Raw genomic sequence first — 24840 nt, 5'->3', positions numbered from 1 at the left:
TTTTGTCCCTTTTTCTCCCCAAGGCCCCAGTAGATAGTTGTATGTCATAGTTGCACATCCTTCTAGTTGCTGTATGTGGGACTCGGCCTCAGCATGGCCTGACAAGCGGTGCATCGGTGCGCGCCCAGGATGCGGCCCGGGCTGCCAGTAGCAGAGTGCGTGCACTTAACCGCTAAGCCACGGGGCTGGCCCCTCAGTGAATTGGTTTTACTTTGGGATATGTACTTACTAGATTGTCCCAGTGGGACATACATCCTTGTAAGTGTTTTAAGTTGTGTTTTCTTTTCAAAAGCTAGCAAGCTAGTGTTTCTTTACTTTAACAGTACTTGAGTTTCTCTATTTTTCTCTTGTTTTGTCTCTTTTAGAAGTAATTAACCTTTGATCTGGGCTATGGATTATCACTATAAAATTAACGTGAAAAGAAAAACAAGAGAGAGGTAATGGTAGGCGATTGGATGAAGAGTGAAGTAGCTAACAGGATAGATGTGTTGTTGGCAGATGAGATGACAGGGTAGAGAGGACCCTTTGATAGGATTTTGGGTCGTGTTTGAGAGTATGCTAAGGAGACATAACATCCTTCTCAGAACCCCACTTGGAGCACACTGTAATTTGTTTAGAATTCTCCACTGTCTTGCTCCTCTAGTTTAGGAAATACAACTTGAAATGAATCATTCCTACAGTTGAGAATCCCCTTGTTTCTTTAGTATTATGTTCTGGCTTAGAGACAGATCGTTCATAAAAATCCCTGTGTCCTACAGATGTGAAGGATGGATGTTTGCTTTTCTTTTGGACCTGTACACTTCTATAGCAAATTGAACTAAAACAAAAAAGAACTGGTTTGACGCTTTTTCTCCAAAATTTATGTGCTGTATTGCCTTGTCCCACACTCGTTAGTACTGAAATCCTTGCAGCAGTTTTATTTGTAGCAGTTTTTTTTTTGGGGGGGGGGGGTCCTATAAACTGTTGCACCAGACTTTTTATTAGAGGTATCATCTATTCAGTTGTTTGTATCTACTCCTTGTTCTTAAATTTTTTGACTTGGATTTCTTCCTATTACATTTTCTGCTTTGGAGATATAATCAGAATAGGTGTGGGTAAGTTAATGAGAACAAGGACACAGTATATTTTAGCTGCTTTTGAGAGTTGTTTAGGCAATCTAGTTATTCATTCTAGTTAAAATAAAGTGATAAGCGCACAGGCCTATGAATTTAAACCTGGGCACAAGTTCTGCCTCTATGCCTTAGTGGTTATTTGCTGTTCCTTTGGTACCTTCTGTAACTTTGGGCAAGTTATTTAACGTCTCTGAGCTTCAGGTTTTTTTTTTTTTTTTTTTTAAAGTATAATAATACATGTATACATACATACATACCCCCAGGTTGGTTGGTAGGTCTAAATGAGATAATTCATACATTCAGCAAATATTTATTAAGCACCTACTATTTGCCAGGCGTTGTGTTAGGCAGTGGAATATGGGGGTGAACAGTATAGATGGGATCCCTGTTCTCTTGAAGTTTACATCCTAATGTGGGGGAGATGATTGACATACTACATATAAATTATAAAAAATATCAGATAATGATACATACTGTATAGAGAAGTAGAGTATTCACAGAAAGTCTTCCTGAGAATGTTTCTTCAAGCTGAGTGACAAAAGGGAGCTAGCCATTCAAAGATCTGAACTGCATGGGAAAAGCCTATTTCAGGCTGGAGGAACAGTTGTGTACAAAAGCCTTTAAGGCAAGAAGGAGTTGGGCATATTCCAGGAACAGAGAAGACCAATGTGGCAGGTGAGGAGAATAATCTGGGATAAAGTCAGAGAGGGAACTGGGATGTAGATCATGTCTGTAAGCCGGATTTTATTTTAGATGCATTGGGAAGCTACTGAAGATTTTTAAGCAGAGAAGTGACAGGATCTGACTTACTGGACTCCTATTTCTTTCTTTCTTTCTTTTTTTTTTTTATTTTTCCCCCAAAGCCCCAGTAGATAGTTGTATGTCATAGCTGCACATCCTTCTAGTTGCTGGATGGGGGACGCGGCCTCAGCATGGCCGGAGAAGCGGTGCGTCGGTGCGCGCCCTGGATCTGAACCCGGGCCGCCAGCAGTGGAGCCTGTGCACTTAAGCACTAAGCCACGGGGCCGGCCCTAGTCTCCTATTTCTTAATAAGGTGAAAAAAGTTTTTTGGCCAGCTTGAATATATATCCTTTTAAGGATGAAATCATATGAAATGTTTAATTTATAAATTTTAGTTGCATATTTAAAAATCACATACTATAAGATATAGTACCTTAAAAATACAGTTTTATCCCCTTACATTTCAGGAAACATTTATTTTCAAATTCCTCATATATTCAACCTAGTGTCTTTGTGATCATCATCGCTGTTTTTTGTCATCTAACAGTGTTTCAGAATATATACATTTCATTTGCATTTGTTTGGGATATAGCACTTTTGGGTTCTGAATATGATACCATTATTGGAAATTTTATTCCAAGCCAAGTGTAGCATTATATAACATTAGGTATTTTGATTATCCTGTAGGTATATATTTTTAATCTCCGTAATGTAGCCACTTTGATCTTTACAAAGATTGCTTACAATGACAGCTAACACTTGTAATTGTGAGATATATCCCCAGGGATAATTATGGAATATCTTAATTTTTTTATTTTTGCCTTTAGATGACCTCTAAGTATGCTAAACTATCATTGAGATTGTTTTGGGCTGTCTTCCCCAAGCTTTTTTGTTGTTTGGCTTTTTTTGGTCTTTTCAAATGAAGTAAGCAAGTTCCCGAGCTCCTCCCCCTCCAAGGTGTTCATAAGTATTCATATATATAGTGATTCTCTTTTTCTGAAAGATACTTTTAGGGGAATGGACAAAGATGATTATTGCCTTATCGCCTCTGTTCATTCTTCCAACCATTCTTTCTTCTCCCTGTGTCCCTGATCTGTAGGCCATGCCGATGAACTTATTTTCCTGACCCCTCTGTAGCAGTGTGTTTTGTTGTGTGTGTATGTGTTTAATCTTGTCCCCAGAGGGCAGGTGCTTTTGGCTTCTAGTGGATAGAGACCATAATGCTGCCAAAAATCCTCTAATGCACAGAACAGCCCTCCACAACAAAGAATTATCTAGTCCAAAATATCAATAGTGCCGAGGCTGAAAAACCTTGTTCTGTAATACTTGTTTCAGTACTATAAAGGGAAAAGAAAATTGAGGTAGTTGAGCATATGATATAGTTGTATGCTGCTGTCCAGTCAAGTACCAACTTTAGGAAGACTGAATAGTTCTTAATCTATTTGAACCACTTCGTTTGTATCTGTTTGCACTTGTATTGCACTTATATAATCCTCAGGCATTCCTGAGGGTTGTGAACTTTGGTGGTGGTGGAATGGTTCTAGTTTGATCTGAACATTTTCAGTTGCCTTCTGGGTTTCCTTCTGCATTGCCAGAGTATGCATAGGGGATAGGAGGCAGATGAACTAAGCTTCTGAAATCCTTCCAATTTAGATAATCTGTGACTCTGTGCATTGGGTGGTGGTGATGGTGAGTAGTTGTTTAGTCAAGCCTTTATTTGTCCTAAATCCAGATGGTTCTGAACTGGCCTTGAGAGTGATACATCGTGGCTAACTATTCAGGTTCAAGATAAGAGCATAACAGAAACTTCAGTTTCTCTTAGTCTGTTTTGAGATTAGGATGACTAGGTGAGCTATAGTTTTGGTGGTCTAGAGCAGTGATTCCCAATTTTTCGTTTCCAAATTATCACTCTTATGCCTTTCCTGTTTTGAAGCATTCTGGGAACCAAATTGTACCATTATAGTAAAACGTGTTTTCCCATTTTTAAAAAAATTAATAAAATAACAATTGTTCCAACGATGAGTGATCCAGTATCATCACAGTGTGGTAATATATTCTTGACTAGCTGCAGAGAGACTTTGGGTAGCTAGAAAACTGAGATATATGTTTTTTAGACTTTCTGGAATATTGAATATAACCTTTTGATTCCTGGTACTTTTTTCTTGGACCACTTAGGGAGTTAGGAATTGTTTTAGGAGTCATTGAATTTTGCAAAGAGAAATGTGGTACATCTTTTTCTTTTAAATAAATTATGTTATCTCTATATCATTTAGCTTTATTAATTTTAGTAATCTGTATTACAAGGTATGTTCTAAAATTTATTTCTCAGTGATTTTTATAATCAGAATATCAAAATATATGTTGATATATTTATTTGAACTGAAAAATTGAAGTCAGACTTTTTTTTGACCAAGTTTGATTTGCCTACTTGGTTTAAGAATGAAGACTGCTTTTGCCAATTAGGTTGCACAGCATATATTTTCTATAAATTGAATGATTCAAGGTAATCTGCAACTTCAAGTTTTCACAAAATATACTTAAAGTAGAAGATAAAGCTATTTTACCTAATGTTGTGCCATATTGTCAAAAGTATACTTTTTATTTTTAAAAATAAATTTTAGTATTTAGAGTTTTAACTCTTTTTGAACATATGGGATATTTACAAGTTGCTTATAAGTGAAAGCATAACAGATATTTTACTCTCATTTTAGTAATTTATCAATTTGTAATATTTATGTTGCCTTGATAACACCAAAAGAAATGTAGTGTCAGAAATTTTAACTTATAAAACCTTATAAATGTTAAACTTGCGTATGATAAACTTAGTGATATTCTTTGGTGATATGTGCCAAAGCCTTTAGAGGTGAAGTGTCTTGAAGTCTGCAACTTAATCTAAAATAGTTCAGATAAAAAGGAGGGGGCAGGAAAGAGGGAACTGGAGATAGAGCCAGGAGTTGGAAAATGTTAACAATTGGTTAATTAACGTGAAAGGTATTGTTCATTGTAATATTATTTCAACTTTTCTGAAGGCTTGAAAACTTTCAAAGTAAAAAGTTGGGAAAAACTTAATAGTCACGTGGAATAAGAAAACTAATTTTCAGAAGTATGTGTCAGTATTATAAGAAATGACTTTCCAGGATAAAAATATATTACATTAGGATAAAATTATGTGGGGGAAGTAGAATGAAGGACTTGTTCATGAATTTTTGTAAATAGATGATGGTGGGTATGAAATTGGTATGGTTTTTAGATTTCATTGGTACATTTAAAAATGATGCAACTATTTTATTTTAAAATGTCAACTTTATGTCAGAAATGACATCTTTTGCAACTAACTCTACAAACCTGTGATGAAAAATTTTAGATGCCAAATTAGAAAACTACACGAAGGTACGTGATTTTTAAAAATTCTTTTGTGGTAAGCAGGCAAACAGGTTTGAAGACTTCAGATCTGGCTAACATTCTTTCAGCTCTTTGTGTTCTAGGAATATGGTGCTAAGAGTTCACTCAGTTATACTACATCTGGCAGATCATCCTGGCATGGACAGATGGATGTGACTGTTTTAGCAAAGATTGTGCAGCTTATGAAACACAACTGTAATAACCTTCCCGCAAACCTGGACCTACTTCCACAGACATATAAACTTGATGTTCAGCTGCTGAGAGCAATCATAATATGTTGTTACGTTGTTTTTTAAATCACAGAATTGTTTTATGACCTTGTAATTTCCCTTTTCTATAAATGTGGATAATTTCTTTAAGAACTATATCGTAAGTTAATGATAATACTAATGTAATTTTTACTGGCCATAAAACTAGTAATTTTATAAACTAGAAGTTTATAAATGAACCTTTTTTTATTCTTATAAGTGTCTTATTAAAAAATTGCCTGGAAGGACTTTACTTGTGATGGTTACTTTGACTTGAGGTCATTCATATAAGAGTTTTGGAATGTGTACTATGAATATTTTGTTGTGCTGGAAATCTAAATGCCACTGTGTTACTGTGTAAACCATACTCTGAAGTACTTATTCATTGACTTAAATATTCTCCTGAAAAGTTGAGATTTAATTTTTGGATTGGAAGAGTGAAGCTTACAAGGTGCACGTACACATTGTGCAAGACTGTGGGGCTGAAAACCATGTGTGCTTTCTCTTCGCCAGGGACACTGGGAGAATGTCATTCCTTTGAACAGATCAAGCTGTCTGGTTAATAAAGAGATTTCAGCATTGTTCTTATAATCTTATCAGATGTTTTCTTGGTTTTATACTTGAAAATGGGAGACTGTGGAGGCTTAATTTAATGAAATACACATTAAAAAATCGCCAGTAGTATTTTCAAAAGCATCCGTAATTTAACTATGAAAATCAGAAAATTAACATTACTTCCATTTCATACTCAGACCCTCTTTAAGTTTTGTCACTTGTCTCAGTGATGTTCCTTTTGGCAAAAGATTCTGTTCAGAATCATGTCACGTTTAGTTGACGTTTCCTTTTTTTTTTAACACTTCACAAATTTGCGTGTCATCCTTGCACGGGGGCCATGTTAATTTTTCTCTGTATCATTCCAGTTTTAGTATATGTGCTGCTGAAGTGAACACAGTTGACATGTTTCTTTAGTCTCCTGCAGTCTGGAACAGTTCTTCAGTTTTTCCTTGGCTTTAAAGATTACAGGCCAGTTATTTTGTAGAGTGAGCCTAATTTGGGTTGTCCGGTGTTTTCTCATGATTAGATTCAGGTTATGTATCTTAGGAATTTCACAAAACTGATTCTTTGTCCTTCTCATTGTATTCTGTCAGATGGTATATGATTGCAGTTTGTCTCATTGCTGTTGATGTTCACTGATCACCTGATTAAGGTGGTGTCTGCCAGGTTTTCTGTATTAGTTTCCTATTGCTGGTGTAACAAATTACCACAACCTTAGTGGCTTAATACAACACAAACTTATTCTCTTTTAGCTCTGGAGGCCAGAAGTCCAAAATCAGTTTCACTGGGCTAGTCGTGGCTTTGGCGGGATTGGTTCTTTCTGGAGGCTTTAGGGTACACTTTGTTTCCTTGCCACAGCCTGTATTCCTTGGCTTGTGGCCCCTCTCTCCATCTTCAAAGGGCATTGCTCCAATCTCTGCTCCCATTGCCCCATCACCTCTATTTTTTGACCCTCCTTCTTCTAAGGACCCCTGTGATTTTATTGGGCCAAGGATAATCTCCCCATCGCAAGATCGTTAATTTAATCACATGTGTGTAGTTCCTTTTGCCATGTAAGAGAATAGATTCACTGGTTCTGAGTATTAGGATGTGGACGTCTTGGGGGGCAGTTATTCAGCCTACCACACTTCACTATAAAATCATTCTTTTCTCTTTTGTAACATTTTGTGGGAAGATACTTGGATCCCTGGTTCATGTTAGTAGAGAATGGTATCTAGAAGCCAAGATATGGGTGCTAGGTGTGCTCACTGCTATTGAGATGCCACTGCTTCTAGGCTCACTTAATAGAGCTAGAGAATATCTGTGTATGTGTATAGATCTACATCTATATTTCTGTATTAAAAGATAGTAGTTTATACTGATACCTTCAATTCCAGTTTGACACCACAGGGTTCATTCTTGTTTTCTATTTTTTCATATATGTAATTCCCTTTTCTGACAGTGAAAAACTGTCTATTTATCCTTTTATCCATTATCCTTAATATATTAACTTATTTATCAGTCCTCCTGCATATTACCGGTCTCCTTTTCTGTTACCACTCCTTCCCCTACTTAGATTCCTCTTTACCAGCCTAGTTCTGATATCTCCTGCCACATATCTCTCCCTTGTGGATGCTTTCCTCAAAACATTGTGGTAACAGAGTAGTTGGACTTCTTACATGGAGGCTTTGGAGCATTCTTTTATATGCAAATTTCTTTTACTTATCTGGCATCTCATTTAAGGACTGTGGTTTTGCAGTTTTTTAATATTGTGAAAAAATTGACATTTAGTATTATCCAGCTGGATGCAGTTTACATGATCTCAGTTTTGTTGGCAACATCCAAAGCATCATAGTTAGGAGCCAGCCGAACATACACCTTCTCTCCATCAGGCCTGATCAGGATGTTGACCTTGGCCATGTCAGTGTCATAGAGCTTCTTCACAGTCTGTTTGATCTTGTGCTTCTTGGCCTTGACATCCATAATGAACACACGTGTGTTGTCTTCTTCTTCATGGCTGACTCGGTGTTCAGGGGGAACTTGATGATGGCGTAGCGGTCAAGTTTTTTTGCTCTTCCAAGGATATTTGGGCTGCCTTTGGAGTGTCTAGGGCCAACCAGAAGGTGAGTAACTTGCGGATCTTCTTTTTTTCCTTATGGCTGTGGACGCCTTTTAACCCTGCCTTCTTGGCCTTCCAGGCCTTTGTTTTGGCTTCGGCTTTGGGAGGGGCATGGACTTCTTTCTTTGCTTTCTGCGTGCCATTTTCATGAAAAGGTAGATTTTTATTTTAAAACTTACTTAAAAAGAATTTTTTCAACTTGGGAGAGTTATTCAAACCAAGTGATTGTGGTGAGTTTAGTAAAACAATACATGATATTTTGGCTTCAGTGTAATTCCTTTAATTGAATTGCAGATATTTTCTGGGGACTAAAGGAATACCTTTTGTCATAGCTCTTATATGAACCTATTTTAAGTTCGTACGGTTTGGGTGACTTTTCTAATTTAACAATTATTTTCATGTTTGAAGAATGTCATTTCTGCTTAGTTTCCTTAATAACCACGTTTCAGCTATTTTATACTTTTTGTTTCTTCTATAGCAGAAGGGAAAAGAGGAGAGAATTTCTCAGAAATTGCTGATTACGTGACTATATATTTTGGATTCAAGTCAGTTTTTGCATTTTTCAATTAGAAGTTACTTAAGTCTCACGTGGAAAATGGTTGCCTGGTAGTTGAGTAAAATTTTCCAGATAGATCGTTTGTTGTGAGTGGCAGAAAATTTAACCTATCTTGTGAATTTTTTTTAAAGGTTACTTAAGTAGGCAGCACTTTCATGTTCCAATAAAATACTAGCATGGTAATGAAGACTAGTATGGTATTAAGTCTGGCTTTTCCTTCACTGTGAAAAATGGTTTAACTTATCACCTTATTTTTCTTTTTTGACAGAGCAAATTCGATTAAAGAATATCAGAAAAGTATATGGAAGATGTATGTGGTATCGTTTACGATTATTAAAACCCCAGCCAAATATTATTCCTACAGTAAAGTAAGTAGTTGGTTTCAATTAAAAAACATACTAGTGCTTACTCTTTGCTAGGTATCATATAAAAGAGGGGTATAACGATGAATAAAATCTATCTGTAAAGAAATTGTAGTCTTAGTAGGAGTAAGATGTGATTAGTAAATTTGAGAGCTGTCTGAACAGAGAGATTTAGAAGTTTGAAGGAGAGTGTGTTCTTCTGACTCAGGAGGAGTGGAGAAAGAGAAGTCAAATCTTGAAGGAAGAACTTGTGCATCTTGTGTCAGGATTTAAATTTTGTCTTAAAGACTATGGGCGAATCTTTAAAAGATTATTAAAAGCTGGGAGATGATACGGTCAAGTTTGCATTTCATGGTGATAATTAAAGTTTATTGAGCACGTACGGTATGCCAGGTGCTGTGCTAGGGCTTTGTATGTCATCTCATTAGTTTTATATTAACTTCAAGGTAGATGTTTTTGCTTTTTCTCAGATGAGGAAACTGAGACTAAGAAGGTAATTTGACCAAGGTCCTGCTGCTAGAAGTGGTGGAGCAGGGACCTAGTCACCTTTGTTTTGGCAGGCCCATCTGCTTAAACAAACCATTAGCATGTTTGATTAGAGCGGGCCTGTTTGGTTTTGTGAGGCTGTGGGTGATGCTGGTGAGAGCCTAGGCTTTGGACCTTCATCCTGTCATCAATTTAGAGGTAATAGATGGAACTGAGAGGTGAAAGAGTTGCCTTATTGGAGGACTGTATCTTGTGAATTACCTACATCTCTTTATCCGATAGACAGGAGGAGAAGACCTGGCAGAGGAAATTAGTACAAGTAGAACCAGTTATTTTATAATCTTGTTTTAAATGATAATGATAGTTTTCAACATATCTGTGTAATTTCTGGGGGTTTAAATGGTTTTTCTTTGTAAGGTTTGACTTTGCCTGGTAGGTCTGACGTTTGAAGGTCCCTGTGACTTTTCGTTTGTAGAGGGAGGGAAATCTTAGCTTTAGTGTTAAGAGTTCTTCAGTGATATGACCCTAAAAGGCAAAACAAGTATATATAAAAGTAGTTTTATGTTCACTGTTTATTATTCTTTGCTATTGCTTCTCATTTTAAATTAAACTTTTATGAGGCAGCAAAGCAAATATTTTTGGCCTGCCAGTCTCTCCTTTTCTGGGCTTTGGTCAAAACTTTGTGGGTATCTGAACCTCAGTTTTCAAGGAAAAAACCCCAACTCTGTGGGAGTTCTCTTCCGTCATTAGTAAACTGATTTACTTAAATGGAAGTACAGATTAAAAGATGTTTAAGGAAGAATTAAATAGATACTGGTAACAATTTTAGATAAGGTCAGAAACCATCAGAACCTTTTTACTACTTAACCCTGCAGCATTCTTTCAAGATTAAACAGTCAAATTAAGCAGTCATAGTGTAATGCTCTAATTTCTGGAAGTTGCTTCCAAAATAACTTTTAAAGTATGCTTAAAGAAAAAACACAAGACTTCACAATTGTTGAAGCTATATGTAGGGAAATAAATTTTCAGAGGAACCAAACATGCTTTTAAAAAAATTGGGCATGGAACATGATGTAATCCATTGTGTTTCCACTGTTGCTTGGTTTTGTTGGTTGTGGTAGTTTTCATTAGCCTGGGTGTTCTGTCATGAGCCTCTCTCCTGCCTTTGTTCGTTGGCTTAAAAGCCAAATGCTACATGTAAAGCATCTAACATGGGGTGTAGTGTATCCTGGGTGTTTTGTTCCCTTCTACCCTTGTTTGCTTTAAGTCTTTAGTGGTTTTCAATTTCAATTTCACCATTATCTTTGTTTTCTGAGCTTTTGGGGGAGTTGGCAAAACAAAATGTGGAGTTGTTAATTTGTGTGGGAGTAAAGTGTATTTTCAAGTGTTCTTTAGCATATTGAGGGTATTAGCAAACTTTGGGTTTGAGTTTAAAATTACTGTTTTGAATTATTTTCATTATTCATTCAATAAGTAGTTATTGTGTGCCTACTATGTATGTGTCAGATATACTAGGTGCTGATATACTGTAATTAACAAATTGACATGGTTCAACAACTTAGTCTTAGGGGATACTGGCAAGTAAACAAGTAATGATAATAAGATTTAGTAAGGGCTGTGAGGGGGGTGCCTTGAAAGAGCAGAGGAAGGGCTCTGCTCTGGCTTGAGACAGAGAAGGCTTCCCTGAGTAAGTGAGGTCCAAGCTGAGATTTGGGTAAGAGTTACTAATGACAGCCAACAACTAACATGAATTGATTGTTTGCTATCTGTGAGGGACTTTCTAGGTACTTTACATACCTAATCTCATTTAATTCTCAAACTCACCTTAAAGGTTGGAAACTGAGATGTAGAAGGCTAAGCATCTTGCCAAGATCTCTCAGTTAATAGGTAGTGAAGCTAGGATTTGACCTCAGGTAGTTTTGTTCCAGAGCTTATGTTCTTAACTACCTCTCCCGAAATAGCCAGGTGAAAGTGGGAGCGTTCCAGGTGGGGCTCCCTTTTCCTCCTTGCGCATATAGATAGTATGGAAAGCAGCTTGCAGTATTATGCCCTTAATAAGGTTTAGAGCATTACTTTGGCCAGATGGAAAGAAATTTGCATCTGATTGCCAGCTGCGTTTAAGCTACTCTGGGGTTAGTCAAAACTGAATAAGATCCTATCCCCTTGCTCAAGGAGCTTGCAGCGAGACAGAGGAGGAAAGTCATGGTTTGTGCTTCTTTGTGAGTGTGACCATAGCCTCCCCAATGATCATCTTGACAAGGATTAAGTATTGCTTCTTGGATGGTGGATAATTTAAGTTGAGACTTGAAGGATGAATAGAGTTTGAATAGGCAGAGATGGGGAATGGGAATTCTAGCTAGAAAGATCCAAGAGAGCAAAAGCATGATGGTGGGAAGAGCTTAGGGAACTTTGGGAGATAGGGATTTATTTTCTTTGAAAAATCGGGGTAATTAAAGGTAAGCAGGTAGGTTGGAACCGGATCCTAGAGGCTCATTCCAAATAAACTTGTTTAAGGTAGGTTTCTACCAAGAGAGCTTAAGTACATGGAAGGTTTACTTTCTGTCTTTGAAAACTGGTCAATTCAATTTTGTTTGATTAGGCCTCCTATGATTCATTTTATGTGTCTTTTTTTAACAATTCCTGCTCAGTGTAACAAATTGTGATACAAAGGGTTTAAAAAAATAAAAATTATTCAGTTTCATCACTTAAAGAGCTACTATTAAGATGATTTACATTCTATATGTTTATTTATAATAAACTTTTATTTACAAAAAATAGGATTATATTATACACATAACTTTGAAAGCTGTTTTTCTTTTTTAATTTAACAATAGAAGGTAGATAATCTTCTACAGCAAATATTATTTTTAGTGGCTGGATAGTATTTCACTGTATGGATGTACTGTTAACTCATTTGTCCAGTACTCTATTGATGGACGTTTCTGTGTGTGTTTTCTGCTATTATTTATATCTGTAACCACCCTTTTACACTTTATATACTTAATTCTAGTTTATTTCCTTCTGAATATCTTGAAGTGGAGTGGGTTGGTAGTTAAAAGGGTATGTACTTCTTTAGGGCTTTTGATACCTTATTGCCAGATAGTCCTTCAGAGTGTAGAGTGTATGAGAGTTCTTTTTTTCTTTAGCCTCTCCAACACTGGTAATATCAATCTTTTAAATATTTTTACTAACAGGACATATTGGAGAGAAGAAATTAGTTTTTTTCCAAACTATATGTTCTTTTGTATCTTTTGTTTTTTAACCTGTTATGCACATTTTTCTATAGCTGTATTGGCTAAAAAGTGTTTCATTGTGTGGCTGTATGTTGGTTTATTTAGTAAGTCTCCTATAAATGGTTTATTTATTTAGTTCCCCATAAATGGACATTTAGGTTGTTTCCAAAGTTTTACTATTATAAACAAGGCTTATTTATTCATTTTTGCACAATTGACCCGTTATTTTTCATAGTTTATCTTACTAAAAGTGTAATTGCAAGGTCAAGAGCAGTTCTTTTTCACATTAAATGGTGTACTGAATACTTAGTATATTTTGATTTAATGTAATGGGTCCAATAAGCTAGTAAGTTGAATTAACTTCTGTGTTTAAAATTTTGTAAATAGTAACTCGGAATATTACATGCCAAGGGTCTGTACTAGATTCTGCAGAATTCAAAGGTGAAAATGACACTGTCCTTGTTGTAACAAGAGTTTACAACCCAGTGATTGTAGAATTTGTCAATAGCCCACTGATAATGGGACTACTTTAGGTGTTCTCTGCCTTGATCTTGCCATACTGTCTTTAGAATTTTAAAGGAAAACCATGTAGATGTATTTATTTATACTTCACTTATCTTTTTCCTAAACAGGAAAATAGTTCTCCTTGCAGGATGGGCATTGTTCTTATTCCTTGTATACAAAGTTTCCAAAACAGACCGAGAATATCAAGAATACAATCCTTACGAAGTATTAAATTTGGATCCCGTAAGTAGTATTTTTATATAATGCACATTAGTTTAATGATCGCATGAAAATACTATAGACCCACATCCTAAAAGAAATTGGGCTGTGCCTAAAGAAATCAGACTTTGGTCAGTTAAACTTTTTATTAAAATAAGATCTAATCCAGTATTATTTTAATGCGTATATGTTTTTTAAGGTACCGATGTTGATTGCCATCCTATTATTGGTTTGTAATTGCTAAAATGTAAGAATATTTGAAGATGAGGTACAAAGTCAGTGAGTATATTTTTAAAAGGCGTGTGTAAGAGTAGTGTAATGCAAAGTTAAAACCAGGAGGTTCATTTATGTTAGCTGGATGATAAAAATCTTATGACCCTGTGTTAGTTGACATTAAGGCAGTATGTTAAGTCTTTATGTCTTATAAAGAACTGGTGTCATTGTCATAGAAATTCAGGTTAACCTTGGGTATACCCCTTAGGTGATCACTTGATTGATGTCTCAATACAAGATTAGTCTTTTAGGTATAACAATGGAAAGTTAGAACTGAAATGAATTCTGGAGATCATCTAGTCTTTTTTTCTGCTGGAGACAACGAGGTCTGGAAAATTTGTGTCTTGTCTGGGGTCCCGTAACGTCTTAGTAGCCAAACTGGATCTAGTGTTCTTTCCATTTTTTTCCCAAAGCATTTTCTTTTACTTCTAGTCTCTGCTCAGTAGGTGACTTGATCCAGGCATTCATATAATACAAAGTAAGGAGTGTGTTTATCTTCCAGTTTTCTGCTTTGTAGAAGAAAAGTTTGCATATTATCTGATTTTTCTTATTGTGAGGATCATGATCATTTTTGTTGTTGTTTTTTTTGAGAAAGATCAGCCCTGAGCTAACATCCGTGCTAATCCTCCTCTTTTTGCTGAGGAAGACCAGCTCTGAGCTAACATCTATTGCCAATCCTCCTCCTTTTTTTTTTCCCCAAAGCCCCAGTAGATAGTTGTATGTCATAGTTGCACACCCTTTTAGTTGCTGCATGTGGGACGCAGCCTCAGCATGGCCGGAGAAGCGGTACCTCGGTGTGCGCCCGGGATCCGAACCCAGGCCGCCAGTAGCGGAGCATGCGCACTTACCCGCTAAGCCACGGGGCCGGCCCAAGAGAGATTTTTTGAGATTAAAATATTTAGGGGCAATTGAATGCCATAAAAAATCAATATGAAAAATTTATTAATAGAAATCGAGTCTAATTAGGAAACAACTAAGGTAAACTTATTCAGTGTTGACAAGCAGATATTCTTCAGATTATTTCCTAGAAAGGAAGTTAACCTTTGATTTGAGGGTTTTTTCAGCCAAGCTTAATTTACTGTGATCATTCTTTGATATTTAAATATTACTGCCCTTGTATTTTACTTAAATACTGCATTATATAGTTTCACTCTCAAATCATCAGTGCCTAGGGTACGGCATGGCACATAGTAAGTGCTCAATAAAATAAATATATTGGACAAAATAAGTATATTTTAAAAATACATGGTGTGAAATTTGTGGGACAAATATGTAGGAAGAGAACTTCATTTTCTCTTTCTGGAAATATTGAGTAGTTCATATTTTAGGTTCACAGTGGGATGGATTATGCTTTTATGGTGTCGTGCTTATTTTTACTAAAACAAAGCTTTTCCTTTTAGGGGGCAACAGTAGCAGAAATTAAGAAACAGTATCGTTTGCTGTCACTTAAATATCATCCAGATAAAGGAGGCGATGAAGTTATGTTCATGAGGATAGCAAAAGCTTATGCAGCGTAAGTATCATGGGACCCATTACACATTTTTAAGAGTGGTATAGACAGTTTTCTATTTGAATAAAATAGTTGTCATACACTTTTATTAAATGCTGACTTCATATGTTGAGCCTGTCATTTATGGGAACTAGCTGGCAAACCTAAGTGGTAATTTAAAGCTTAATGTTAAATAACTTAGAGTAATGCTTTTGCTGTGTGAAGTTGGTTAAATTAAGTAGTAAGTGATAGTTAATTGAGCTGTTTTCTAAGCATCCTGATTAGAAGAGGGTATACTTACACCTTGTTTTCATTTGTAGGCTTTTTATTAGGCTAGATCTATTTCTCTTGTTTTGGCAATGTAGCTTATCTCATTTAAACTATTTAAAGACCAGTTTAATCTTTGGGAAACAGGATAGAGTATATAAAATTAGAAGTTGTTATTCCTTGAGTGTTAATATTACAAGAGATAAAAGTTAGCTGGATTCTTCAGGACTCATGATAGGTATATCCCTATACAGCTCTTACGTTGAATTGAGTAGAATACAGGCAAGATATTTGGTTTTTTGAGGACTCAGTGATGTATAATTTTGTGAGCTAATTTAAAAAATATAAGTAAATAATAGGATACTCGGATATAATAGCAAACCCTGAAAGTGGCATATGAATGACAGAAGTTTGGGAAATATTGTCTTGTTTTTGTGCTTAATAAAAGTATGTTGACTGTGTCTCCTCTCCCCCCTTTCTGCGGATTGCTGGTTATCTGTGTGAATATGATTCTGTAGTAAAGCAATGCCTCCAGGAGCTTCTGAAGTGTGCACTACATTTTCTTTTCTGCACAGCAGATGTCCTCCAGATTGCTGTTTTTCAGTTGGTGTCTCCTTTTCCCTTTTTTTCTGTGTGTCTCCTTCGAGCATTTACTTTCGTTGCACAAGTATTCTAGTGCCTTAGTTGCTGTCCTCAGGTAATTCAAGAAGAACTAATGATTTCCAGAGGAAGTCAGATAGCCAAGATTATATAATTAGTAGTTTTCATTTTAGTGCTTTTGGTGCAGTTATTTTTTTTTTCCCCTCAGTCTTCAGGTATTATAATATTTTAAAGTTCATGATTTTGTTCTCAGCTTACTGAAAATCTGACTCTTTATGATGTATTGTCACTGTTCCAAAAAGTATAGAAGAATAATATATGGCCTTTGGTTTTAACTCAGTTATATGATAAAGATACAGAATGTTTGGTATGAAAAAGTCTTAAGTAGTTGATGATCTATCAGACATATGAAGTAAAATGATCATGGGACCCAGAACTTCGAGATCTTGTAACTTGTTTGAGTATACCTAGATTAGATAAAGGTGTGCATTTCACTAAATATCAGTTCTGAGTGATTGAGTTAAAGCTCCTGTCTTCTGTATAACTCTAGCAGCCTGAGTATAACTCATGCAACTTTTGGAATGCAATTACAGCCTTTGATCTACAAAGTTTTTTTAGAATTTTCTTTGGTATTCAGGTATTTTCTCTTCCCTTATTTGTCCATTATAATAAACTAGCTGGGTCATTCCTGTTTCTTCATACCAGATTCTAACTTAAAGGAAAGGAAGTACGGTTATTTTTGAGGAGTTAGACCAGTTGTTGAATTTTCTGGTTCATTCTTCGGGATTTGGCTTTCAGACGTAAAACCTCTTTTTAAGCTACTTTATAACAAGTGGGCAGCATAGATGTTACCTTAAAGCTATTTTAATTTTTAAAAACATGTGTTTTCATGTGTTCCTACAAGTGAATATGTAACTTAGCTCTAATCGCCAGCTCAGGGTCACTCATATATAATTTAGTGAACGCATTCTCTAGATCAGGATTTATAATCTGGGGTCCCTGAAATTGTATACAGAATTTATGTGTATTTGTATATGTGCATTTTTTCCAGGGCAAAATGGGTATAGATTTCATTAGATTCATAATAGGATCTATGACACAACCTCCCACCTCCAAAGTTAAAGGATGTAACCATATTTAGGAAACTTTATACTCATTGAATTTTTAAAAATTATATTAGCATCATTGGTTTTGTCTAAGCTTGTTATAGATGAATTATACTAAAATCACATAGTTTTTAAGTACTTTAAGTCTTAGAAATGGTGTTAGACTGAAGTACGAATAAGTAGCAAAAAATCAGTTTTTTTTTTTACACCGACCTTTTAAAGAGTTGATGATTCCTATATTTTGATTGAGGATCCTGCATGATTCCTGTCACACAGCAGTTGTACAAGTCAGTTTAATTAATGACTTAATAGAATTGTAATCAGGTGTGTGTGTGCAGGTTGAAAAATCAACTGCTACTATGATGTGAGCTGTGCTTTATTTTGCAAAATCTGAGGGTATTGTATAGCAAACAGAGCAGTTTATCTTGCTGCCATCATCAGAAAGGCAGAAGGGGGCAGAGAGCATTATTTTGTGCAAAAAAATCTGATTAGAAGACTTACTATTTAGAGAAGCAATAGCTAAAGCTCTAGATGGGGTGGACAATTGTGCAGGGAAATCAGGGCAAATTTTTTTTTTTAATTTTATTTAGGTCATAATAGTTTATAACATTGTGAAATTTCAGTTGTACATTATTATTTGTCAGTCACCGTATAAATGTGCTCCTTTACCCCTTATGCCCACCCCCTCGACCCCCTTCCCCTCTGGTAACCACTAATCTGTTCCCTTTGACCATGTGTCAGTTTATCTTCCACATATGAGTGAGATCATACAGTGTTTGTCTTTCTCTGTCTGTGTCTGGCTCATTTCGCTTAACATAATACCCTCAAGGTCCATCCATGTTGTTGGAAATGGGACAATTTTGTTTTTTTTTTTTTGTGGCTGGGTAGTATTCTATTGTATATATACACCACATCTTCTTTATCCATTCATCAGTGGATGGGCACTTGGATTGCTTCCACATCTTGGCTATTGTGAATAGTGCTGCAGTGAACATAGGGGTGCATAAGTCTCTTTGAATTGTTGGTTTCAAGTTCTTTGGATAAATACCCAGTAGTAGGATAGCTGGGTCATATGGTATTTCTATTTTTAATTTTTTGAGAAATCTCCATACTGTGTTTTCCATAGTGGCTGCACCAGTTTACACCCCCACTAGCGCTGTATGAGGGTTCCCTTTTCTCCACATCCTCTCCAACATTTATTATTTTTTGTCTTGGTGATTATAGCCATTCTAACCGATGTAAGGTGATATCTTAGTGTAGTTTCTATTTGCATTTCCCTGATGATTAGTGGTGTTGAACATCTTTTCATGTGGCTATTGGCCATCTGTATGTCTTCTTTGGAAAAATGTCTGTTCATATCCTCTCAGGACAAAATTTTTTGAGAAACAGCCTTCCCTTAGCAGAAAAGAATCTCAGCACCACTCCTTATGAACTTGCAATCTCTCTAATAATGCTTTTCATTGGCTTCTGTATTTTACTGTGGCCTTAGGTCAAATAGCGTAAGTGGAGTTACGGTTAAATAAGGACTAAAGATGTCAAGGTACTTGTTTTCGTAAATGACCAAATTGATAAGTTTAAAAATATTTTCAAATCATTGCAAAGTTTTGCTATTTTATAAAAGTACTTCTGTATTCTCTCTCTCAACTTGGAGCTTTGTTGAATACAAACTACATTGTATTTTAAGTGCATCTGTTCTGGGAAATAGAAATATGGCTAAAAGTAGATTTGGCTATAAACATAATCTTTTGTCAATTGGTCTGCAAGAATGCCTTTCTTATTATATTATTGGTCATTTTTTGTGTGTCGGCCTTGTCTCCTGAACAACATTGTACAGTTTTTGAAGGAACTGAAATTTCCTTTTAATGTTTTTTAACATCTATACTGGAACCTGGAATAAAATGACTCTCACTCTGTTTCTTGAGCCATTGCCCAGGTCAAGGGTTATATTCATATTTAGGTGTTTAAAAAATCACTCTGTCACTTTCTTACTGCCTGGGTTAGGAAGCTGTTGCTTTAGCAGATATTTTCCTAGTCTTGCCATCAGTTGGCTTAGGGGAAAATTGTGATCTTAGCACAATGCAAATGACCTTTTCCACAGCAGTGGAGTTTTACAGATGTTGTTCATTTTTTTCTTTGAGAATGTGCCAGTTTTGGAGGGATTATTATTATTAATTATATTAAGTTTATACTTTAAAAATGTATATATATCATTATTAAAGTATAAACATGCTCACTGAAGAAATTTTAGAAAATATATGAGCAGATAGGAAAAAAAAAAGTCACTTATAATCTTTCCCTGCTCAGAAAATGTAGTAGTGTTTAAAGTTTCATCTTCTGGCTTGAACTGGCTACTTCAGAACTAGGAATTTGTATCAAGGCTCAATAGTTAGGATTTTCTGTTAATGCAGAATTCCTTGCTCTCCTCTCCCCTTTTTTTGCCTCATTGCAGAGAGGCTTTTCTTGATTCTCTGAAATTAATTTCTTTAAGAAGTGAGTTGGCTGGTTAGTGGAGTTTATATATATGAGTACTTATTGTCAGATGTGGATTTCTAATTGTGCAACTTTGTTCTTTTGATGCTAGTTTAACTGATGAAGAGTCTCGGAAAAATTGGGAAGAGTTTGGAAATCCAGATGGGCCTCAAGGTGTGGTAAATGATGATTAAAAAATACTGGGGGCTGACCCTGTGGCCTAGTAGTTAAGTTCGGTGTGCTCTGTTTCGGCAGCCTGGGTTCAGTGTCTGAGCGCAGACCTGCACCACTCGTCGGCAGCCGTGCAGTGGCCACGACCCACATACAAAATAGAGGAAGGTTGGCACGGCTGTTAGCTCAGGGTGAATCTTCCTCAAGCAAAAAGAGGAGGGTTGGCAACATGTGTTAGCTCAGGGCGAATCTTTCTCAGCAAAAAAACCAAAAAAAACAAAACTGAGGATGTGGTATATGTTATGAAAATGTTAACTAGGTAGAAAAGAATATTTTGATTTTCTTAGTTTATGAATAGGAAAATTACAACCACAGAAGTTAAACAGATATGTAAATTGAGTTCCCTTTAATTTTTACTTTATTTTTCTTTCTAGAGACTAGTTTGAAAGGTAGAACTTTGATTTGATGAGAAGAGTAGTCACTGTCATTATTCATTATTTCTAGTTAGTTGATAAAAACTGGATGAAAAAAATCTGTTTTTCTCTATTGACTTGAAACATTTTCTTGTCTTTTCATAATGTTTACATAAACTCAGGATGTATAAAAGAATTCAGATTTTCTAGGAAAAAGGAAATCATGTACCTAGAGTCCCCCCGACCCCCCCCCGAAAAATGTAAAGTTTCAGATATAAACCATATCCATTAACTTTTGTGTAATGGGGGCATACATAATAAGATAATCTTTCTTAAAGTTTTTTGGGGGGGTAGGAGACAGAATTTTGGGATATAAATAAACTGGAAGTGGAGACTCTTCACAAATATTCTTTCTGTTTTAGCCACAAGCTTTGGAATTGCCCTGCCAGCTTGGATAGTTGACCAGAAAAATTCAATTTTGGTGAGTGCATTTAAAGAAGATACGTTGGGGGCCAACCTGGTGGTGTAGTGGTTAAGTTTGTGTGCTCTGCTTCAGCAGCCTGGGGTTCGTGGGGGTTCGGATCCCGGGGTGGACCTACACACTGCTCATCAAACCATGCTGTGGAGGCATTCTACATACGAAATAGAGGAAGATTGGCACAGATGTTAGCTCAGGGCCAATCTTCCTCACCAAAAAGGAGGAAGAAAAAAGGTAAAGAAAAAAGACACATTATAATGTATTTAACATATCTTAGTAATATAAAGAGAGCTTTTACAAAGAAAATATTGGTGTGCTGTTTCTAATTTAACTCTGTGTTGTGAAGACTGTTTTTACATAGTGGAGAAAAGAATTGGTTCCCATTATTAGGTTGCTGGTTTGGGGCAGTGTGTTCTTAAGTGTATTTTTAAAACCTTAAAGTTGTGGTGATTTCTTTTCTTTTGGAGGCGCTTTTAGATCGGGTCCTACCCTTGGTTTGAGGAGCTACTGTTTTTTATGGTATCTACATTTATCCTAAGTAGTGGTCAAAATTTACATTATCCTTATTTCACATTTATCCAGACTAGATTAATTTTAATTTTCTTTCCCCCCCAAAGCCCCAGTAGATAGTTGTATGTCATAGTTGTACATCCTTCTAGTTGCTGTATGTGGGACACGGCCTCAGCATGGCCGGAGAAGCGGTGCGTTGGTGCGCGCCCGGGATCTGAACCCCGGGCCGCCAGTAGCGGAGCGCGTGCACTTAACCGCTAAGCCATGGGGCCGGCCCTAGGTTAATTTTAATCTATGCTAAATTAATGGTATATATTCCATGTGGTTCTTCAGGAGGCAGTAGGGCATCAGACTTCAATCACTGATAGATGCTGCAGCTCTGAAAGCGTCAGGAGTTATCTTAACCTGTTATTCAGGCATAAATGATTCCCTACTTCAACTTTCCTGAAAATAATTATCTAGGAGCTATCTTTGAAGCAATAAAGAAATCCATACAGTCTGTAATTTTGTTTTGAAATGGTTTATTTAATGTTATTTTATGGCAGATTAACATTCATTATCTTCAAGGGTGTGTAGTTGCTATATATGACCTTGTTTATCATACTTAGGGTTAGTGTGGGAATACTAGAGAGGAGGAAGATAGTTAGCTACCAGATTTGGCATCAAGCAGTGGGAGAAAAATCTAAGACCAATAGACAGAAATTACTTGCAAACAGAACATTATGAAGTTGCTCCTTGATATTTAGGCAAAGGAACCAGGGTTCTATCATTTATTTCCAAGGCACTAACTACTTGCCAAGGTGTGGTTATATAAGTACCTGAGTGGAAGGGAAATATAATTTATAAAGCTGTTTTGCTAGTGTTAGCTATAGAGCAAATTAAAAGGTAATTTATTATAGTAGAAGTAGATAAGAGCATAGGTTCTGGAGCCAGAATGCTTGGATTCCAGTCCTGGCTCCACTACCTACTAGCTGTGTGGTCTGGCAAGCCATGTAACCTATATATGCTGCAGGTTCCCTATCTGCAAAAGGAAAGTAATAATGGTACCTTCCTCATAGAGTTTGAAAATAAGAATTAAACAAAATAATATATGAGAAGTGCTTTTGATAGTGTCTCCCCCATGTAAGGCCCAAAATAAGTGTTCAGAGATGTTGTTATAATTTACCTGATGAAGGCCATCAATTTTTTCTCTTCTTTTCAATTCTAGGTTTTACTTGTGTATGGCTTGGCATTCATGGTTATCCTTCCAGTTGTTGTGGTAAGTTCTAGCTCTTTTTGTTAACATTTGTTTGGAAAGAGAATTGGTGGCATGCTTTGGAGAGTGTCTCTGTAGGATTGTAATTCGTGTTAGAATGTAATCCATTGATTCTTGAATTTTAAGAATCTTATATTCAACTATACTTGAATCGTCTTCTAAAGGTGACATCACTTGAGTATGTTAAAGTATATCTCCTCCCAATCCAAAAGTTACACACAACTGAGACAATACAGGTATATTTAGAGTTCAAAATGAAAGTCTTCTTCACCACCTCCCTCAGCTCCATTTCTTTGTTAGAGATAATCACTGCTAAGCTTGGTATTTCCCCTTTCAAATATTTTTCTGGGCATTATGTATACATACACACATTTTTTTTAATATGATCTTACTGTATGTGTTGTTCTGTTACTTTTTTGCTTCATATGTTAGGGGCACAACATATAGAACAACCTCATTTTTAAAAATAGCTGCATAGTACCTTAATATGGAGATTCCATAAAGTTTATGATTTTACTGTCTATTGCTTTTGTAACTGGTGGTGTTCTTTCTGATGTTATTGTTCCTCTGAGTCCCATAGTGAGGCTAGTAATTAGCTTGTCTTGCCTTCTTCATAGTATTGTTGTGTGAGGATCCAATTGTATGGAATAATGTGAATGAAAATAGTGTATCAACTGTAAAATTGCTCCTACACTTATCAGATATTTATTGAAGACATGCTGTGTGTCAGGAACTATCTTGTTGCTTATAGCAATTGGTTATTTCATTTATATTTTGTCATCAAACAATTTCTAGCTGAAACTTAAATGTTTTAATCATATATATGTAGTGAGATAGGTTGGTGTTTAGATGTCAGGCAGTGTAAATTTTTTCTAAATAAATCATTTGAAATGTGTAACAAAGTTATTTGTTCTAAAGCTCAGGTGTTTTTATTGGTTTATGAACATTTAGAAAATGTGATGCTTTATTTCTTCTTAAATTTTATTTGTGTTTTAGGGCTCTTGGTGGTATCGCTCAATACGCTATAGTGGAGACCAGATTCTAATACGCACAACACAGATTTATACATATTTTGTTTATAAAACCCGAAATATGGATATGAAACGTAAGTAAATTTAAGTAATTGTGATATTATTTTCTGAGTCACTTATGTGGAGTTGATAAATATTCAATTGGAGAAATTCCATTTTACAATTTAGAAATACTCAGTTCATATAACTAAAGCTGGAGAAAAATGCTAATACCCTTTATCACATTTATTGATATGTATTTCTATTATTCCCATTTACTCAAATATATATATATATAAAATATATGTGTTTTTTTTTTCAGAAATTTTATGGTAAAGCTTCATGTGGACTAATTTTGTAATAATACTAGCTAACATTTCTTGAGTATTTGTTGTGTACCAAGTATTGCTAGGGACTATACAGGTATTAACTCATTTAATCTTGGCTGTGCCTCCATAAGTAAGGCTGTTGTTAAGCACCTTTTATAGATAAGGAAACTGAGCCCAAGGATACACAGTAAGTGACAGAGCCAGGATCCAACCCAGGCAATCTGGTTCCTGAACCCTAAACCAATACATTGTGCTTTATTAATCATAGTAAAATAAGTAGAGATCTTGGGTATGTTGAAAGAAACCTGCCAGAATATTTCATTCCCAGAGTCTTATTTAAAATTTCTTATGAAAAAAAAAGTACCATCCTAAATATTTTCTTTGATCCTATAAAGCTAACATTGTAAGTTTTATCACTGGGATATATAGTGTTGCCTTTCAGAATCACTGCTCTGCAGAAATCGTAGACATCCCCTTTCCCCTCCTTAAGAAGAAAAAAACAAGACTTAAGTTTTAAATTGTGCTTCACTTGTTAGAATGCATTTTTGTTCCAAAACCTAAATGAACTTTTCTGTGTTTTGGATTTGCCAATTTTACTAACTTTCTTGGTGAGGAGAAAGAGACTTCTTAGGATCATATGACTGTGAACAGATCTTATATTTCTGAGGAGTGAGTGAATTTTACTCTCCGTTATGCACACATGTCACTATTCCTTATGCTGAATTGAAATATATTAATATAGAAACTTATTCCTTCATGAAAATGTTTCATGTTTATAACCTGTTATAAACAGTGATCTTGATTTCTGTTTCATTTCTGAGGGTGATACTTAGCCTTACACAATTAATTCTATCAGAAAAGCATTGTTTAGCTGATGGGTTTGGTTGTATATCTTTGGTTACTTTAGCACTGGCACCATTTACATAGCTGTCTTAGGAAAAGTTGTTTTCATGA

At 35.8% G+C, this 24840-nt stretch overlaps 1 protein-coding gene, 1 non-coding gene and 1 pseudogene across 2 annotated transcripts in view; 1 reads left to right on the top strand and 2 right to left on the bottom strand.

Moving 5' to 3' along the window:
* Nucleotides 1-24840, top strand: part of SEC63 (SEC63 protein translocation regulator) — a 73485-nt gene that overhangs the window by 20326 nt on the left and 28319 nt on the right. The window contains exons 2-8 of the mRNA XM_087443963.1: nucleotides 8981-9080; nucleotides 13426-13540; nucleotides 15190-15302; nucleotides 19833-19894; nucleotides 20727-20785; nucleotides 22500-22550; nucleotides 23544-23652. Of these exons, the coding sequence (XP_087300089.1) occupies nucleotides 8981-9080; nucleotides 13426-13540; nucleotides 15190-15302; nucleotides 19833-19894; nucleotides 20727-20785; nucleotides 22500-22550; nucleotides 23544-23652 (609 nt within the window). The remainder of the gene's footprint in view (nucleotides 1-8980; nucleotides 9081-13425; nucleotides 13541-15189; nucleotides 15303-19832; nucleotides 19895-20726; nucleotides 20786-22499; nucleotides 22551-23543; nucleotides 23653-24840) is intronic.
* On the bottom strand, nucleotides 6346-6453 carry LOC147914520 (U6 spliceosomal RNA). Its single transcript, XR_015555287.1, has one exon. It is a non-coding gene; the product is annotated as a U6 spliceosomal RNA (small nuclear RNA).
* Nucleotides 7850-8869, bottom strand: LOC106800538 (large ribosomal subunit protein uL23 pseudogene; annotated as a pseudogene).

This window comes from Ceratotherium simum, chromosome 19, assembly GCF_057802395.1.
Source record: "Ceratotherium simum simum isolate JZ-2026a chromosome 19, ASM5780239v1, whole genome shotgun sequence".
Lineage (NCBI taxonomy): Eukaryota > Metazoa > Chordata > Mammalia > Perissodactyla > Rhinocerotidae > Ceratotherium > Ceratotherium simum.
Note: the sequence above shows the minus strand (reverse complement) of the source record. Positions and strands in the feature narration are given on the sequence as shown.